The sequence below is a fragment of the Schistocerca gregaria genome, chromosome 1 (genome assembly GCF_023897955.1).
Source record: "Schistocerca gregaria isolate iqSchGreg1 chromosome 1, iqSchGreg1.2, whole genome shotgun sequence".
NCBI lineage: Eukaryota > Metazoa > Arthropoda > Insecta > Orthoptera > Acrididae > Schistocerca > Schistocerca gregaria.
Genome location: NC_064920.1, coordinates 243,001,937 through 243,023,531, shown reverse-complemented (window position 1 = coordinate 243,023,531; position 21,595 = coordinate 243,001,937). Strand labels below are relative to the sequence as shown.

At 37.1% G+C, this 21,595-nt stretch overlaps 1 protein-coding gene across 2 annotated transcripts in view; it reads left to right on the top strand.

The window, feature by feature from the left end:
• The window catches only part of LOC126339068 (spermatogenesis-associated protein 22), a 125,846-nt gene that overhangs the window by 89,415 nt on the left and 14,836 nt on the right, over positions 1-21,595 (top strand). For both annotated transcript variants that reach the window (XM_050001600.1, XM_050001601.1), the window contains 3 exons: positions 3,140-3,659; positions 5,807-5,915; positions 16,864-17,005. In XM_050001600.1, coding sequence (XP_049857557.1) covers positions 3,140-3,659; positions 5,807-5,915; positions 16,864-17,005 — 771 coding nt within the window. The remainder of the gene's footprint in view (positions 1-3,139; positions 3,660-5,806; positions 5,916-16,863; positions 17,006-21,595) is intronic.

Genomic DNA, 21,595 nt, shown 5'->3' with positions numbered 1-21,595 from the left:
CCCAATCCATATTCACCTACTACGTTTCCTTCCCTTACTTTTCCTACTATCGAATTCCAGTCACCCATGACTATTAAATTTTCGTCTCCCTTCACTACCTGAATAATTTCTTTTATCTTATCATATATTTCATCAATCTCTTCCACAACTGTGGAGCTAGTTGCCATATAAATCTGCAGTACTGCGATATGCATGGATTTCGTATCTGTCTTGGCCACAGTAATGTGTTCACTATGCTGTTTGTAGTAGCTTACCCGCATTCCTATTTTTTTATTCATTATTAAACCTACTCCTGCATTAACCTTATTTGATTTTGTATTTCTAACCCTGTATTCACCTGACCAGAAGGCTTGTTCCTCCTGCCACCGAACTTCCCTAATTCCCACTATATCTAACTTTAAGCTATCCATTTCCCTTTTTAAATTTTCTAACCTGCCTGCCCGATTAAGGGATCTGACATTCCATTCTAATCTGTAGAATTCTAGTTTCCTTTCCCCTGATAATGACATCCTCCTGAGGAGTCCCTTCCCAGAGATCTGAATGGGGGACTATTTTACCACCGGAATATTTTATCCAAGAGGGCGACATCATAAATTAACCATACAGTAAAGCTGCATGCCCTCAGGACAAATTATTGCTGTAGTTTCCCCTTGCTTTCAGCCGTTTGCAGTACCACAACAGCAAGGCCGTTTTGGTTAGTTTTACAAGGCCAGATCAGTCAATCATCCAGACTGTACACCTGCAACGACTGTAAAGGCTGTTGCCCCTCTTCAGGAACCACATGTTTGTCTGGCCTCTCAACAGATACCCCTCTGTTGTGGTTGCACCTATGGTACGGCTATCTGTATCACTGAGACATGCTAGCCTCCCCACCAACGGCAAGGTCCCTGCTTCATGGAGGGGGGACATACAATGATTCAAAGAATATTTCTTACTATCTACTACTAACTACATCCTGAAAGACATTAGACAACTAATGAATAATGGTTGACAAAGAATATCATAACAATTAAAGAATATCTTTTAATTTTTATATGTGGTGTAAATGCTGATTCAATTAGATATTTTGTGGAATTGTGGTTTATTCATCTCATGATGTATATTTACAATCCATTTGGTTTGCGCACAGCACACATGTCAATAATTTATAATACGGCTACAATGATTTTTACATTAATCAATAATATAACTAAAATAAATAATACACTATAATGACATTTCTTAGAATATGTAACACATTGTATTCATCTCAAATTTCCAGTTTGTTCTAGAAATTTTCATCCTTATATTTTAAGTTTTCTAAACAATGGGTGACATGGTTCCTTATGATTTGCAGTGCACATATTTCGAATGATTTTTTCTGTCTTTTTAGTATCCACAGTATTTTTTTTTTTCGAGTTTTCACAGAAAACAATAGCATAGCTGGATTCAAAGTAGCTTGTAGGCAGCTTGTTGTTATCCTTTTATTATTTAATTTCATGTATATTTTTTTGTTACCTTCTGCAGCTGGTGACGTGTCATGCTCAATGCAGTGTATGTACACTTTGCTGAGCAATGGTTATGGCAAGAGTTTTATTTGTTAATAGTAATAAATTTATAAAATCTGAAGATGCAGGTCCTATTGTGCTTCACCATTAGCCAGCAACAATAACATACCACTTATGGATGTGCAAATATGAAACATAAATCATTGACATGAGGTTAGATTATTATTTAAGAACTAATACTTAAGTCAAAATAATTCTCAAATTGTAATACACAAAATGGCTGTATCTGCCAGTAATTATCAAATATGTCTTTCTCAGTCAGAAAACTAGGCCTGAGTAGTCTTTTATTCATTGATTTTCAAGTAAGAAATCATGAAACAATTGAAGAGCAGCATACAAGGGCTCTCAACTGTTACTGCCTACCCATACATAAGAGTGTCTGGATACTAACTTTGGAGCCACTGACAGACTTTGCATACAACCAGAATTTCTTTGGGTTTTGTGAAAGATACTTCAATCATTTTCTGCTACAACAGCAGCTGAAGGCTTAACGCTTTGTCTTCTTGACAGCTGAATGTATTTCATTCAGCATCTCACCATCTGTAGCCTTGTGCTTTCTTTTACACCAATTATGAAGTAGTCTCTGTTTCTTTAGAAATTTAAGTGATTATACACTATGGAGGACCCCTCCCATCATAAACTGTTCAGCTAGGTACATATCTATCCAGTGCATGGTCAGCTATTCTTTTAAATTTGAGCTATAATTCCTCAACATTCTCCTATTCTGAGCTAAAAGTTTCAAGTTCTCTTTGAAATATGACGCTACTGCCTCTTTATCTAGTTCATTGAACATATGAATCTTTCTAATTGTTTTATTGTCCTCCTGTGACTTTGAAAAGTTTTGTGCCCATAACTGGTCTCATCACATTCAAACCATGCCTTTTCACATGGTCTTAAACACTCATGTAGAATAATGTATCTGCACCTTCAAAACCCAGCTCCACAAGGAAATCATATCTAACACTGCACATAATTCCCTCTGAAGCTTTCTTGCTGCTTAGAAAGGGAGGAGATGTTGTGTCACCTCCCAATTGTCACTATGCAAACCAAAAAGCTGGCAAAGCATTACTGTCAACAGCTGTGTTACTGCTGCTACCAAGAGGGTGATTGTTATGAATGCCCTCTAATGAGACCACACTAGAATCCATCTTATAAGCTGGTCCAGGCCCAGTCTGACTCAGCTGCAATGTCTTCTATGGAGTGTGTGGTGAGTGTGCCATCAGGCTGGCTGAAGTATTTATATTGTAGAGTTAATTTGTTACAGGCAGAACTTTGATCTGGCATCAGCTGAACTTTGCTTTGGAACATGGACTTAAGATAGTTTGCACTGTTTCGGAGGAGCATACTGTATACATCTCTTATTGTGAATAAAATGGGGCAAGCTCCATTGGTTGCGTGTGTAGATTGTCTTTTACAAAAGTACAGATTATAATGGCTTGATAGGTGTAAATTTAGTCGTAGCTGTACATATTGTCCCCTATAACACCCATTTCTACCATTTACTTAGATATAATATTTTTATGTGGTAAATGTACTTTTATAAGACATATTTCATGATATGAAGTATTTCTTAGTTTGCATTTTCTTACCAGGTTTGGTCTGGAAGCTCCTGAAGCAGCTGTTGCAGCTTCTCCCCACAGTATGATGCAACATTCCACACGTCCATACCCATACCGTCCACAGCCTAACTATAGTTATGTTTCAAATGGAGAACTAGCATTGGGATTTGGCAACCCTTTGAGTGTGGCTTCAAGACCTAGTCCACAGTTATATTCACCACTGTATAATTCAAATGAATTGTCAACATCTATAACTGATGATGACTTAAGAACAATAAAAATGCCAAGTGCCTCTACAACAGCAACAATGAACAAGTCTTATGAAAGAAGTACCAAAGTTATTGGCACAAAGCCAGTATCTAAAACTGTGCAAAGTGCATTTAAAGACAGCTTTGATTCTTCATCAAGGAAAAATCTGAATGCCTCACTTTCCAAGGAATTTCATGCAGAAATGCCTGGTACATCTCAGATTCGAATAAGTGGCTTAAAGAAGCATGAAATCAACTCTGTACCAACAAAATTTATCGCAGTAGATTCAAATAAAATACCACAGGTAACTACAAATTTATTATTTTGCAGCTGAGAAATTAATTTTCTCACTAAATGAGTTTACTTTTACTATTTCTGTCTCATTTCATGTTATCCTGTCTGTCCTTTTTCCATTTAATAGCTGCTGGTATCTATTTATCAAAATTGGAATACTTTTTTAACAAAATTTACTGAAGTTATTCTTGAGAAAAAGATTGTTTTTTATTAATGATGTTCTTTGAGGTGTTCAGCCAAGGTATTGACCCAAAGCATACCATTAATAAATCACCCTGAGAAAATCTAAGGGATCACAGTTTGTTATTATTCCACGTTCATACAGACATGTTTTATAGTACTGTTGTACCATTATAAATGGGTTATTTTATGTATGTATATACTATGTATCTAATGAGCTTCCTAGTTTATGCCATTTGGGGGGGGGGACTTGCATGTATGGTGTCTTAACTGCAATTATCTTGTTTAGGCCATAGTAATGAGGGCATGTGCAATTAGTTTCAGTAAAAGTGTATTATGTTACATGAAATATTTACAGGAATGGATATGCCTGTCATACACACAGAGCTGAGTAAATTTGATCTTGTAACACCTTTGGTTGGCACATTATACAACTGTTGGTTCTAGCATGCCTTGTGCTTAAGAATTATGGAGCATTTTTATATTTGTTCTGAATTCTGTCTTCTCAGAAGCAATTTGTAACCCAGACTTTTCCACTGTGTCTTTCAACGGGTTGATTTCCTCAGTTGCAGTAGCGATGTACTCAGAAAATATTGCTAAATCATCTGTAAAGACAGGACAGTTAAAATTTGAGCTTTTGTAATGTTAATTTTTGCTAAGTCCTTTTTCACTCCCCTGAACAAACTGTTTTGCATCTTGGGATTTTTGCCAAAATGGTCAAATATTTCTTTCAGTCAGTCTTTCTGGGTTCACTGAACCAAGTGACCATAAAATGAAGTTCTTCTTTTCCTGAGGACATCAGACCGTTTTCAGTTTGAGTGCAGATTTCTTCATTATGTACTCTCTATTCATCCGTGTATTCCCAACTTTTCTTGGACTTAGTATTTTCTGCAGTATCTTTTTTCCTCTTTCTCCAACTCAGTCAGTTCCTCCCATTTTGTTAAGAACTTAACATATTGCTGCATAAAGTCTCTCCACTTATATGACAATGTTGTAGCATTGGATTTTTGTTTTTACTGAGAGTGATTTTTTATTGTAAATGTCCCTCATTATTTGATAAGCCATATCCATTTTCTAGACTGTGTTTTTTTTTTAAATCTAGACTGTGGGTTTTATTATTTCTCAAGAAATTAAATTTATCCACTCTGTTGATTCTAACATATATTGTGCTTAAGAAATTTAGAGGATGTTTAATGTTTATTTTGAATTCTGTTGTCTCAAAAGAAATGTGTAATCCAGTCTTCTGCAGTCTCTTTCAAAAGGGTGATTTGCTCAGTTGCTGTATCAATGTTTTCAGAAAATATTGCTAAATCATCTGCAAAGGCTAGATAGTTTTATTTTGGACGATGTTTCTGTCCATGTTTCTTCAATTATTGCCAAAGTTTTTTGTCTGTACTGACTTTTTCTAGCTTGTATGACTGTTCCTGTTTATGAAGTTGTGGTATTTCATGAAGTCTATAGAGGTTACACCGAGATTCTTGCTTATTGTACAATGGTTTGAAATTCATAATTTGTTCTACACAGAACTGGCTGATTTTAAAAACTAGATGGTATTCATCATGCTGATGGTCTAATTGTCCTAAATAATTTTTAAGGGCCCTGGATAGGATTTTATATGTAACAGCCACTAAACAGATACCTATATTTTTGTCCATCTTTTTTTCTTGTGTAAAAGATATTTGAGAGTGCATTTCTGTTTGTGTGGAATTTTCTCTGTTTCTCAAATTTCCCACAAAAGTGATTGAAGTTACTCAGTTGCTGGCTCTTTCCCACATTTCTGTGATAATTGAATCCTCTCCAGGATCTTTGTTATTTTTGAGTTCTTTAATTAGGCTTCAAGTTTGTTAAAGCTTTGAATTTATGGGTCAGTTTATTGCAGCATTGCTTGTAGTTGTAAATTTCGTGGTACAAAACAGATGTTTTTTACTGTCCAAATGATTGATGTGCTATCCCATGCTTTCTTTCTCTGCTGAACAGGAAGTTGTATCATCTACTGCAAGTTTACGAGTTCTGTCTGGCACTGTGGACAAGATAGTGAAATGGGAAAAAATACTGAGCTTTGCAAACTTGTTATTTGAAGTCTTTGGTAAGTAAACAGGAATCCATTTTTGGTTAAGTATGTTTCTATGGGATCCACTGGACCCACTTTTCAACCATATTTAAATCAAACCTCTATGTGGTTCTGGAATATTTTCACTTGTATATCTACGTCACTCACTGACAGAACTATTAATCTCCTACCTATGTTGAGAACTTAATTGCGAAAAATTAGCTGGAAATCAACATCTGAGATATTCTCAATAGTTTCTATGACAGAAAATAAACGTTAAAGTCTTCACAAATAAAGAGTCTTCAGCAACGTTTGCTTAACTTTGTTAACTCATTTGTTTCAGTTTCTGTCAGATTTGTGTACAATTTCTTGGTGGGGACCAGTTTCAAATGTAAACATTCGCTCTCAAACCAATGCCTGCATTGCAAGTGCTTGCTAGAGAATAATTCCATTGATACACTTATGACACATCTCCAAAAACAGATTTACACAATAAGTGTGGCATTACTATAATACATTCAAGGTACTAGCCTGATACTGAAGGTCAGTATTAGTTGGAATTCCATAAATTATATTTTATTTGAAAATGAAAATGTTGTCATTTTTAGCTTACTACTTTAGTTAAAATCTAGGAACTATTCAGTGGGGAACAGGGCTATGTTTCATATACTGATATACATCATGCTCAGCTGTTTTTGGTGGAGTCCGCCTTAAGCAAAACACAATTTCGTTTTCTATCCCAAACATGTTTCATTGCAGTTGGCAGCATCAGCAGTGAAACATGTTTGGGATGAAAAACAAAATTGTGTTTTGCTAAAGGTGGACCACAGCCAATAACATATGTATTGTTAAGGCAAACACAGATAAACGAGCTTCAACCTAAAGTTGACTATGTCATACTCATCTTTTGTAGCATTGAAACTGAAATGAGTGGAAAGAAAAAGAAGTTTCTACATAATATAAAATTATTTCAGCACTAATATACATGTTTTTGATTGATCCAAGGTGAAACACGAAATAGAAAATAAATCATAATAAAAGACGGATAATTACTACTTCACTTGGAATGGAAGAATCAGCTTCTTCTGTCCTATGAAACTTTGTTTTGTTTGTTCCTCTGTGCCCTTGCAACATCTCTACTTGTTTGCAGTATAATATTAGTTAAAACATATTTCTTATTTTTATATATGCATGGGTGTAACAATGCCTCTAAACCATCCTGTTGGCACAAATGTCACTATTCTAGCTTGAAGATAGGTGCTTGACTGGGAAACTGGAAAGCTGAACCCTGTGAGAGGAAAAGCTTGCCAAATGGGTCAATCTATGGGGAGTGGAGAGAAAGAACTCTATGTAGGCACAGAGAAACCACAAGCACAACTAGTGCAAATGATCGACGCAACTCAAACGTGAAACCAAGAATACAACACACTTTGGAAGCCAGATCCCTTTTAGTTTATCTCATTGTAAGAACTGACTGACTATCATTGACTGCAAATAAATACCTGTGTCAAGGAGTCTGCCCAGATAACACTCTGCATGTGCCATATTTCTATACTACTCTGCCATGAGACCACTGACAGCTTACCTGTGAGCATATGCATGTCCATTGGCAGGTGTACTAAATCCCTCTGCTTTGAAGGTCACATAGGGCTGGAAATGGCCTGTTTTCTGCCTTGACCACTGTCACAGAACTGGAGAGGGTGTGTTATTCCTGGGCAGAGGGTCTACCACTGAAGTTAACTAGTTAGTTACATGTTGCATATATCATTTGAATGATCCTTTTATCGAAATGACGTGGAACGACTTACAGGATATGTAACATGAGTCGTGTTAACATCAATCAACACATTATTTTTTTAGTCTGACTCAGCTGTGTGTTTTATTTTATTTTATTTTTTTCAGTCTACCAGTTTTTAAATGAATGTCATCCATGGAATAGAATGAGTTGTTCAGGAAAAAATATTGCAGCTTAGGTTTAAAGTTTGCTCTGCCATCTGTCAGGCACGTTAAGCTATTGGGCGAGTGCTGAAAAAATTTTATTCCTGCATATAAAGACCTATGACCTACGGCAAGCAGGGAGTTTGGACACTGCATAGGTAGTTGCAAAAATGCAGCCAACATGATTGATCAGAACAAGTAACATGTAGAATCAAGAGCTTGGTGTGATGTGGAAGCCACGTCCTTGTTAGTCGATCTCAGTACAAAAGCTGACTGCTGACAAGTAAACACCTGGGGCAGCAGGTCTGCCCAAATGAGGTGTGATCAAAAAATGAAGGGAATTTTTTAATTCCATGGGCTACAACATCTGATTTTCAACTTTTTATATCCTGTTGCTAAATGTGTTCCTGATGCATGTTTACATTTCCAACTGTTTTGATTATTTACTTTATTGTTGGCAGTCAAAAAGTTATACGCCTTTCCAAGAGCTTGGCAGATTTTTAAGTTCAGAAAAGATGGATCAAAGAATTTGGATTAAATTTTGCTTGAAAAATTGCATAAAGTGTAACACTGTATTTGAAATGTTGACTGTGGCTTACAGTGAATCCATTGAGAGTGAGACAAATGTTTAGTTATGGTATAAACGTTTCAAGGGGGTTTAAGATGCCATTGGAGACAGCAACCATCTTGGATGCCCTAGCACATCAATTACTGATGACAATGTGCATGAAGTTAAGAAAATGGTTCTGGAAAATTGCCAGATCACAATGAGAGAAGTTGCTGATGATCGTGTGTCCTTAAGCTCATGCCAGACAATTTTTTCGGTTGTTTTAGTCATTAAACATGTAGCAGTGAAGTTTGTTCCGAAATTGTTGAATTTGGGCCAGAAATTATTTAATGTATACATCACACAAGGAACTGCTGAATGAAGTTGATAATGATCCAGAACTTCTAAAGAAAGCTATAACAGGTGACGAAACATAAGTATATGGGTATGATGTTGAAACCAAGGCCCAATAGAAACGGCCTGAAGAGCCAAGACTGAAAAAAAATTGACAAGTTTGATCACATGTGAAGGTTATTCTCACAGTTTTCTTTGATTACACTGGGGTACTGCACCATGAGTTTCTGCCTTGTGGTTCTATGGCCCATAAGGAATAGTATCTGAAAGTTATATTCCATTTGTGTGAAGCAATCAGAAGAAAATGACCAGAATTGTAGCAAAACCGCTCATGGAAGTTGCATCACACTAATGCTCCTGCTCACACTTTAATGCTTATTCATGGTTTTTTTGGCAAAAAACAAAATCGTTATGTTGCTTCAGCCACAGTACTCACCAGACATGTCCCCCGTGTGTCTACTTTCAGTTCCTGAGGCTAAAGAGAACAATGAAAGGATGCCATTTTGCCACCATTATTGAGATAAAAACAGAATCGTTGAAGAAGCTGAACACCATAATGAAAAGTGACTTCCAAAAGTGCTTCGAAGATTGGAAAAAGTGCTGGCACAAGTGTATTATATCTGAGGAGGCTACTTTGAATGGGACAAAGTTGGTGTCGATGAATAAATTAAGATTCTTCAAGAAAAACAAAAATTCCCATTACTATTTAATTACATGTTGTACTACACACTTGCTGTCTGTTATAGCTTTCTACACTGCTTTGCCACAAGTCTCATAATAGCTCGTCTGTGTCCATACAAATGTCCACTGGTGGGAATAGTAAACTTATATTTCAGACAGAATTAACTGAATTACATAAAAGTATTCAGAAACATTTATGAGACAATCCGAAAAGTATAATAATAAGACTATAACATAGCCAATATAAAAAAAATGGAACAGGCATTTGGAGTGTGTAGACATCATATCACATGTCAGGATGTCAGATGGACCTGATGAACTGGGAGACCATTGTAAAGGTACTCATGAAGACTTTTGGAATGTCTTTGCTGTATTAACCATTCTTAGTGCACTTGTCACATTAATCAACACCACAAGTCCAGAGAGAATAGTTAATTCATACTAAAAGTATTCAAATTGTTGTGGTTGGCTGGAGAGCCAACCCGTATAGCTAAAGGAGGCCGATATGCACTCGTTTTAGCTCACGCAGGCTGACATGAGGTCTGGAATATGACAAGGGAATTAGAAGTGAGAAAAACTGACATAGCTGGTGGAATACTTAACTTTAATCCATTCATGACAAACGTCGCTCTTTATGGTACATGATTCACAATATCAATAGTACGGATACTGGCACCTTGCTAGGTCGTAGCAAATAACGTAGCTGAAGGCTATTCTAACTATCGTCCCGGCAAATGAGAGCGTAGAAGTCAGTGAACCATCGCTAGCAACGTCGCCTGTACAACTAGGGCGAATGCTAGGAAGTCTCTCTAGACCTGCCGTGTGGCGGCGCTCAGTCTGCAATCATTGATAGTGGTGGCATACGGGTCCGATGTATACTACCGGACCGCGGCCGATTTAAAGGGTACCACCTAGCAAGTGTGGTGTCTGGCGGTGACACCACACAAATATTTCTTCAAAAATCTATTTCGTTGCACCTAAGGAAATGATCATTCAGATAATAGAGTGTAAGAATGGTTGCATTTCTAAAGTACTGCCAGAAAAAGAAGAGAAGGCAATTTTGTGCACTGGAAGAAAAAAGAGCTCTGGAAGGATAGAGTAGCAGTAGAAATGATTTGAGCAGGGAGGCAGGTGGTGAAAGCAAAACTTGTGCAATTATTCACAGAATGTTTGTGTAAGCAGACAATACTAGATAGTTGGAACAAAGCTGTAATTGTAATTCACAAGAAAAGAAGCAGAGAGTGTGAAGAACAACTGGTTCATTTGGATTTTATCAGTGGTAAACAAGATTTTTACAAAATTTCTTTCTGAACAACTAGAAGAACTTCAGAAATTTACCAGTGGAAAGAACAAGCTGCTTTTAGAAGTGATTGTAGCTCAGTGAGCCATCTGTAGTACCCACAGATTACTTTGTATGGAATATGAGGTTTGATCAACGGGTAACAAGAAGTTTTGATTTTGTTAAAGAATCTTCATTTATGCATTGATACCAGCTTTATACCCTTCAAAGTAATCCCCTTCAGGTACAGTACACTTGAGCCAACATTTTTTCCAATATCGGAAGTACTTCTGGAACTCACTTTTTGTCACGGTGTTCAGCTCCTGCCGCAATTTTGTTTTTATCTCATCAGTGGTGCCGTAACAACATTCTTTCAAAGTTCCTTCAGCCTCAGCAATAAAAAGAAGTCATGGGATCATGTCTGGTGAACACAATGGCTAAGGCAACATAATGGTTTTGTTTTTTTGGCAAAAAAGCACGAACAATCATTGATGTGTGAGCAAGAGCATTATCATGATGCAATTTCTCATTGTTGTCGTATGTCTGCTCATCACAAATAGCACATAACTTCCAGGTATTATTCCTTATTGACTGTAAGACCATAAGGCAGGAACTCATGATGCACTATGCCACTGTAATTGAAGTAAACAGTGTAGAGAACCCTCATATATGATCAAAACTGTCGAATTTTTTTCAGCCTTGGCTCATCAGGCAGTTTGCCTTGGTCTCGATGTCACACCTGTACACACGTTTTGTCAGTTGTTTAACCTCCTTTATAAATTCTTGATTGTTGTCAGCTTCTTACAGCAATTCGTGAGTGATGTCTACACAATGTCGTTTTTGGTCGATATACAAGAGTTTTGGAACCAACTTTGCTGCTGAACGTTTCATGCTCAAAACATCTGAAAAAATTGGTTGGCATGAGTCAGAGGATGTGCTGACATTTTAAGCAACATCTCTGATTTTTCAGAACCATTTCTCTACTTCTTTCACAGTGTCATCAGTAATTGATGTGCTAGTGCATCCAGGGTGGTTGTCGTCTTCAGCATCTTCTCGATTTTCTTTGAAACATTTGTACCACTCACAACCTCTTGTCTTATTCACAGTAATTTCACGTGTATAACCTTTTTAACTGCCAACAATAAACTAAGTTTATACATGTGCACCAATAAGATAAAAAAATGATAAGCAGATTTATAATGCTCGCAAAATTAAAAAATTCTCATTACTTTTTTTATCAAACCTCATCCCTGGACTACGACAAGTGTTTGATTCTGCTGCAATAAAATCTATGCTGGCAGCATTTGAGAATCAAGGAATAGAATCAACATACTTCAGTTTGTTCAAGAATTTATACAAGGAGGTTACTGGTTCCATTTTATTATATCAAGAGAGTGAAAACTTTAAACTTGAGAAATAAATTATACAAAGTGAATCCATTCCACCGAAAGTATTTTGTGCAACCAAGGATAACATAATTTAACAATTAAATTGGGATGAAGAAGGAATAGGCATAAATGGTTTATGCAAACCACCTATGATTTGGAGATAACAGCTTTTTGGTTGCTTTTGATACAGAAGAACTCCAGTGAACGATGGAGGAACTGAATAGAGCAAGTGTTATAGTGGGCCAGATGTAAGATTAAAGTAAGATCAAAATAATGGTCAATTAGCATGCTGATAGCCTTTGTTGTTGTTAGAGTGGTAACACTGTTTCCTGTCAGATCACAAGAGTTAAGCAGTGTCAGTCTTGGCTAGCACTCGGATAGGTGACTGTCCATGCTTGCTCAGCACTGTTGGCAAATGGGGTGCACTCAGTCCGTGTGAGGCCAATCGATGAGCTACTTGACTGAGAAGCAGTGGCTCTAGTCATGAAAGCTGGCAACGGCCAGGAGAACAATGTGCCGACCACATACCCCTCCATATCTGGTGACAACTATTGGTGGAGGTGGCAGTCACTCATACCACTGGACCTATTTGGAAGAAGAGTGTGCTGATAGGAAAGTAGCAAAGATTAATGACACCATTGACAAATTTGTGTGCTTATGACACATGACCACAACAAGTGAATGTACACTTAGAGGGCACTTTTCACAACTGTCCATAGTTTTCATGTTACATTCATATTAAAGTTAGAAACAAAATTTATTTTAACTATCTGACATAATCAGAATGACGACAGTGATCAGTCAACTTGAATGTTGTACTTTTATTAAAACCTGAATTTGGCAAGGATCACAGTTAGAAAACAATAATTACTTGTTTCGACCACTTAAATGGTCATCTTCAGATCTGGAAATTGTAGAAGGTCACAACTCAAAAATACGTTGGATCACAGAAACATTAATAAGAATAATTATATGAAAGTACATAACAGGATAGAAACATGTGGTGTTTAAATCAAGAGAATAAATATGACGCTTTGTGATTATGGTGTTCACATTCTTAAGGAAATGACAACTGTAAAACAACGTAAAATAAACTTACATCAGTGTAATCCAAAGCCAATAATACAAATTTCTGTGCAACAAAACAGTGAAAACATACCTCACAGTCATTTTTACATATATCTTTGCTTTGTACAAACATCATTGCAGTAATATATATATTTGAATTGTTGTCTGTTGTATTGGACATGTCCAACAGAGTAGATACAACTTGTGATGACATGGCTGGTGCATACATTTATATGAAACAAATAATGGGGAAAGAAAGGGAAGGGATGAATGGCATTTTGTGACTTCCAGCTGCACAAGGCATTGTGGTAATGCAATAGCAAAAGTTGAAAATTTGTGCTTGACCTGGACTCGAACCCATGACTGATTGCCAAAACTGCTTCAGCCATCCGAATATGACTCCTGACTGACTCAAATTTCCAACTTATCACACACTGAAATGCAATGTCTGTCACCCATTAACCTCCTACTTACAAATTATTGACTGTCATAGGAGTATGGATGATATTAGTGCGTCCACACTGAAACAAATGTCAAGCAGCCATTGCGCTCTTACAGAAATGTACATATTTGAGTAGCGTCTATCAGACTTGTCCGATGGAATGTGGGGTCACAGGTCAGTGAAGATTCCATTGCGCGGCAGTACAATTCAGTACAGCACAGTACAAACTGTATAGATAACATTGTGTTACATTATCTTTCACATCAGCATAGTTCAATAACTATTGTCTTGTACTTACAAAGAAACTGTTTACATCTAAAGACTGTTTGCTGTTTTCCAGAATTTTATGCAATGTTTGGCAAAACTGAAATATGTTGAAGAACCATAAAAGTAGAAGAGGTGGTATTTTAATTGTAAAATGGATAGACAGTAGTGTGGACATTGTTGTCTCGGATTTGCTAGGGGAAAACCCACTCAAGTTCATAAAAATATTTCGTTCCCAGCATGAAAAACACACAAATGTCCTGAACCAGCAGTAATTCATGTGTACAATAAAAATAGGGGTGGAACCAGGGCGTCAACCAGTATTGTGTTGCAGTCAGTACTCATGTGGCTTTTGGATTCCATAATAAATAATGCCTGCCATGTACATGAGACTGAAAGAAAAGTGACAAAAATTTCAGAAGACTTAGTTTTGATGTACCTCACCTAGTAAAAAAGTTGGTGAAAGTGGAGGAATCAATGGCACTTTCCACAAAGGGCTCATCAGGAGTTCTGGGTGGCATTACGTTGTGATGAGATATGAAAATGAAGGTTGTAGGCTTCTACAGTACCCACATGTATAAAATATGATACAGGTTTGTGCACGAAATGGAGTATTCTGTCCCGTCATCATCATCAACCAATTGTCATCTGCTGTTGGATAAAAGAATCTTCCAGTCTTCTCTATACACACAGTCTTCAGATTTTGCATATAAGTTCTTTTATGTCATATCCTCTATGAGGCTGTCTTCTAGGTATTTTCTTATCACAAAGAGCCCAACACATAACCTTCTTTGTCCACCTCCCATCATTTCATTAGACAAAGCTTCAATTTCCTGATGAATGGAAATCTTGAGGTCATCGATTGTATGGGGCTTGTTCATGTATACTCATGATTTCAAGCAGCCTCACAAGAAGAAGTCACAGATCAACAGATCTGGTGAATATGGAGGCCCAGGAACATCACCATATGTAAAATGACATGTCCTGGGAACATTTCTCGAATCACTTCCATGGATGCTCTCGCCATGTGTGCTGCATCACCGTCTTGTTGGAACAAAATTTCTCCCATGTTCACTCAGTACCTTTCAAGTTGTGAGTGAAGAAGGTTGTTTAACATTTTGACATAGTGCACTGATGACACAGTAACTGCAGTTCCTCCCTCTTCAAAATAAGTAAGGTCCAACAATTCCTGTCCAACAATCCCTATTGTGAAGATACCACATCACACTGTTACTTTTGATCTGTGAAGAGGTTTTTAGTGAAGTTCATGCGGGTTCTCCAACGGTCAATACCAACAGTTCGTACATTAACATAACCATCCAGATGAAAAAGGGATTCATCACTCACGAATACTGGGAATCTACATCTTCCACAAGAACAGTGTCCATTACACTGCAAAATTGTTTCTACTAAACAAAATCCATTTCATTTAGCTACTGGATAATCATTGTTTTGTACTGGTGAAATTTGCCTGTCGCCTATTGGATCCTTTTGGACTTATAAGAAATGCCATTCTCAATCTATATGCATTTTACTGGAGTTCGAACTGAACGGGAAAGACCAAGTGGTTTCTTCTCCATCACAAGTCAAATACTTCTAAATACTGCAACCCATTGGCGTGTAGTGTTTTGATCTGTGACTGTATCTTCACATCCAATATTAAACTTTTGACAGAAAAGACATTGAACCATGATTGCAGAATCATTGTTTATAAAGAACTGCTTGACCATGAACACATGGATCTCTATGCTCAACCAGAATCTTGGGCCGTATGTTGGAGTTGGCGATCATGTGTGCTTACTTGAGTGTGTGAATGGTATGTGTGTTTCTCTTTTGCTGGAGAAGGCTGTGGCCGAAAGCTTTGTGTAATTGTCTTTTAATTGTGCGTTTCTGCAATTTAACGTGTCTTCTTTATGGTAAGTAGCAATCTGTGTTTTCCTGCATTGTGGAGCATAGCGACTGAAACTGCATTGTCTGAACTGTCTGCCAATAGTCGTTCAAGGTCAATACCCTGACTTGTTGCCGAATACTAGTACCATTTTCTCTGCTCCACACTGTATTTGTTGTCAACAAATTCAAGTTCTGATTGATAGGTGGATATCTGAAGTGTAACATCATACTGCCTTGATTTTCCTTCCTCTGCTAGTCACTTGCCTAACAATTACATCTACATCAGTTTAGCTGTCAATATGAACACCAAGTTATTAAAAATATTAATGATTTGAGACATTTATTGTATGCTTTTAAGTGCTTAGAATTCAAGTGCGTGCACTTTAGACATTTTTAATTCATATGTATAAACTGACAAATAGTCAGGCACTTGCTGTGATGTATTTGCCACACAAGTCCTTAGTGGGTTAATACTCTTATTTAACTACTTTGTGAAACTGGAGATATTTCCTGTTGATGGCATTTGTGTACCTACAGTTGCTTATCGTTCTTTATTTATTTATGACCCAGAACTATTTGAAACATACTGATATGGTAATAGAAAGAAGATATATTAAGTTGCAGACAGGTACAATTAAAAGATACATACATAAAACTTTCGGCCACAGCCTTCATCAGCAAAAGGGAAACACACACCATTCATACATACAAGCAAGCAAGTACACCTCATCCACACATGACCTCCAAATCCAGCATCTTGGGCCGGATGCTAGAGTTGGCGATCATGTGTGCTTGAGTGTATGAATGGTATGTGCGTTTCTCTTTTGCTGGAGAATGCTGTGGCCGGAAGCTTTGTGTAACTGTCTTTTAGTTGTGCACTTCTGCAATTTAACATCTCTACTTTACGGTAAGTAGCAATCTGTGTTTTCCTTCATTGTTGATATTCCTACCTGGAGTTTCAATTGTTTGATGTAAAATTGTGTTATTTTACATATTGTTTTTGAACTTGTACATACTTTTTACAGCTCTGTTGTTTAGTTTTTTTGTAAGTGAAACCCACAGCAACACATGTAAATGAAGAATAATTTTTCTCAGTAAGAATTAATTTTGTCATGTCTTATTTATCTTTACAGGTTCATTAGTTTCTGTTCAGCCAGGGATGAAGTACCCTCAGAAAGTCCTTATGCTTCGGGAGCCAACAGGGCCTATCTTGCAGTGTATCTTCTATGAAATTGACCGTAGGCTGCCATCCTTACAGACAGGTGACTACATAAGGTACGCTATAAGGCAACGTAATCTGGTAAGTGACTGAATTAGAGACAGCTTTTGTACTGGAAGGAAGGCAATGCTATCACCTCAGTTCACTGAATATGATGAGTGAGGATGACATTGTCGGATCTAAAACTGGTCCTGTCAGCAAGAGACATTGACACAATAGTCAAGGCAACAGATTGAACATTGAACTGTAATGATGTTTAAAATTTTCTCAGTGAACTAGCCATGTTAAATGTGTATAAAATGATGGAATTTCAATAGTATAATCCATTGACTTTGCCAGGAAATGTACTGATTGTAAAAAAAGTGGGAGAATTCCACAAATTAAAGATGATGTAGCAGTGGCCCATGAAACCAAAGATTATGTTGGCTTGAATGTGAACAGGCCATTCACTGCAATATTGGTCCCAATATGGTGTGTAATATGAGATATTTCACTTTGTAATATCTTGGGATCAAATACCTGCATCCACATGTCACTGAGTGGCAACCCTTACATTGTTACAACTGTTGACACATCTGCTTTGATGTCCTGAGTCCCAGTAATTTTGATGTGTGAGCTCAAACAAAATCTTGTGCATATTCATAAATCTGAGTTCAGTTACAAATGATTGTATTAGAAATATACTGCTGTGTTTCAGTACAGACAATGTAGCAATATCACCAGTGTAGGAAAGACAGATTGCTACTTATGGTAAAGAAGACACTTCAAGTTGCAGATAGGCACAGTAAACAAACACACACACACACACACACACACACACACACACACACACACACACACACACACACACACACACACACCTCATGCATACACGACTGCCAGTTGCATCATCACAGGCCGGAATGTTGTGTTTCAGTACAATGTTGGGAAATTGAATAGGCTGTCACACATAGCTCCTACCACACTAATATGAAATTTTATAAATACATGGCACTCTAAGGCCATGACTATCCTTCACAGGATGCAGAATCTCTTCAGTTCATTTAATCAGATGAAAATGTTATCCATTTCGTGTGATATTGCTGCACAGATTGGAAGCATCACATCATAATGTTTCTTGGAACATACTTTTAGCTGTATGTATCACAGTGTTAAGCACAGCTCTCTTTTGGCTTGAGTGATGAAAACTATTCCCTTTAAAGTAACAGTTTGTGTGGGTCAGTTTTCAGTACACAAAATGGCCAAGCTATGCATCTAGCTTCCACTAAACTGGAACAATTAAAAAAAGCCTTTCCTTTTCTCCACTTGCGAGGTCTGTTCAAAACATTCTGGAACATTTTCAATTTTGCACCAGTGGTGTGTTGGAGCAAAATGCGGTTGGCATCCCTGCACATGCCTGTGTTTAATGTAACTGCCAGAAGTTGCACTGTTGTATGTTTGGTAGTTATTGTTCAGTGCTATATTGAGTAGCATGCTGTGTTGCACAGTTTGTAAATTTTGAGATGGCATAGCTAGAGGAGCAATGTGTCTACACTAAATTCTGCATGAAACTCAAGAGAACCTTTACAGAGACAAACCAAATGATGCAGGAAGCCTACGGTGATGAGTGCTTAAGCTGTACTTGGTGTTATGAATGGTTCACACGGTTTAAAAATGGATGGGCAGAAGTTAAAGATGACCCTTTTTCAGCTGTAGTCATCCTGCACCTACGACGAGTCCATTGTCTCAATTTATGAAGTATAGGACATGGTTTCATCCAGCGAAACATCCCATATCGACTGTGATAGGGACATGGAGAGGTTGACACGTCCATCTTCTCTTTAACACAAATAAAATGTCCAATGTGAAAATTAGCACGTACTACTAACAACATAGAGAACAGGGCCTCATCACAATTTGCCATTTCGTTTGAAACATTGGAAATTACTTTTTAGTGTGACATATTAATTTTTATGACTTTTTGGATATTCAGTTTTACTGTGTTCAAAGTGTTTTTGAGTGATCTGAAGGTGTTTGCAGGAAAGAAATGAAAATAAAAACCATATGAAGTGGGTCTTTTTCAGCTAGTATAAAATAAATACATGAATACCAAAAACCAAATTTTCACATGTCTCTGGTAGTGCTCAAAATAAAATTAATCAAAACTAGCTAGAAAACAGTTGTTAAGTTTAGTGGTGATATTCATTTTCTCTCAGAAGTTAATTGACCATTTGAAAATTTTTCTCTATTAGGTGCTCTTTGAGAATTTGTTTGAATTTTGGCATTTGTTTCTGAAGACGTATGACGCATGATGGGATAGCATTAAATGGCTTAATGCCGGAGTAATAAACTTCTTTTTCAACCAGATTAAGACTATTCAACGCAATGTGCAGACTGTTTTTGATTCTTGTGTTGTAACCATGATATTTGCTGTTGTATTTGTAGAGAGAAAAAATATGCAGTGAGGAGATGGTAAGAACCCCCTCTTTTGAAACAAGTACCAGCAAGAGTGCCTATGATGGATACCAGTCATTATTCTGACAGCTATTTTCAAGAAATGATTTTTTATTTTTTTTATTTATTTATTGCAAGAGATTGATTCCCCCAGAATATAGTAGCACACAACAATAATGAATGAAAGTACCCAATATTTGCACCCACAGTGCAAATATTGTTGAGATGTCTGTTAAAAGGTTGAAGAATGTGGAATGACTGATTAGATTTGCTCCCCATATAGGCACCCAGCAGTTTTGTCCTTTCAACTTTTCAGATTGGTTGATCTATACACTTATGTTAATTACTTCAAGATTTCTTTGTGGTTTATGGAACCTCATATAATGGATTTTATCTGCATTGAGTGAGAGACTGGAGAAAACCAGTTTAAGATATAAGTGAAAACTTTATTCACAGTTTGTTCCAAGATTACCTGACAATTCACCACTGATAATTGCAATATCATCTGTGAAAAGGGTAAATTTACTCTTTGTGTCAGATCAAAGATGAAGGTTGTTAATGAACTTAAGAAATAGCAGTGAACCTAAAGTAGGGCCTTGTGATACACTGCAGCTTCTGCTGCCCCACTCAGACGAGCCAGGTTCTCTGGATGAGCCATCCAGCATTACAGTCTGCTTTCAGTCCTTTGGGTATGACTGAAGCCATGAATTGACGGTACCGTCTAAATATGATATACTGCATTTTTCGAAACAATTTGATGGTTTACACAATGAAAGGCTTTTGAGAGATCGCAAAAGATGCTAGAGATTTTTCTTGTTAATGGCTTCCAAAACTTGATTGTTAAAGACGAAGATTGTTTTTTCAGTACAAAGACCAGCACACACCCCAAATTGACTTTTGTTCAGGATATTGTGGAAGGTGAGATAATAAAGACTCAGTCTGTGCCTAAGTTTTTGAAAAGATAATTAAAGGGAGACTTACAGTAGTTTGTGACATTACTTATATCTCATTTTTGAAAGAGCTGTATCACTACAGCCAGTTTTAGTCTGACATGGACAACTACTTCTTGTGGAAGTGTAAAAACTTCAAGATTTCTAAAACTCTATTTCAAGTGTCTTTAAAATATTAATTTCTGTCTGTGTGTGTGTGTGTGTGTGTGTGTGTGTGTGTGTGTGTGTGTGTGTGTCATGTTCTCGGTTTTTATGCCAGTTTCTGTCTTCATCACATTCCATATGGTTTTTGTTTTGTTTTCTCACTTCTCAGTTTCAGATTTTATCCATGTACTCTTAGAGTATGTAAGTATAATGTAATTGGAAAGATAAAAAATCTACTCACCAAGCAGCGGCAGGAGAAAACACACACACACACACACACACACACACACACACACACACACACACACACACACAAAGGTTTAACTTCAGAGAGAGTGATGCCTTCTTTCCACAGAAGAGTTGGAGGGGAAGGATTAGGGGTGTCGGAAAAGCCACCCAGAACCCTGGGTCAGGGGAGACTTACCGGATGGGAAAAGGAAAGACTTCTCATCCTGTCCAGTAAGTGTCCCCTGACCTGGGGTTACGGGTGATTTTCCGAATTGTTCCCATTTTCCTAAACCTCTCCAGTCCTTTTCCTTTACCCCTCTTCTTTCCAATTCAACTCTTCTGCCAGAATAAGGAGCCACTGGCTCCAAAAGCTTGCATAAGTTAAACTTTTTTGTGTGTATGTGTTATACTTCTTATTTACATCTTTTTAAACAAAAAATGGACTTCAGTCTATCTCTTGCAGGCTATAGTTGAAAATTATAAGGCTCTTATCATTTATTGTCCTAAAATATTTCCATAACTTTACAGAATTATTCCACAGATTGATGTCAGTGAGGATAAAGATATGAGTGTGTTACACACTCAAAGGCATCTGGAAGTAGGTGTTTGGTCCAAAGAGATTGCAGTGGGGTGTTTACCATATTACACATCAAAGTGGGAACAATATTGCTGCAGATGACATATTAACAATCAGCCAATGTTGGCTGCAGTGGCCACCTCTGCATCATTTTTCAGCTGTGGAAATCTGTATTTTTTTTTTTTTTTTAATAGTCAGTAGATTTCCTGATAAAGACAGTGGTGGATACTATTGAAAGCTTATAACTTTGTACATATTTAATATGGTAAGTTCACTAAGAACATCTTCAACATTAGTGTAGATCCATGCTATAT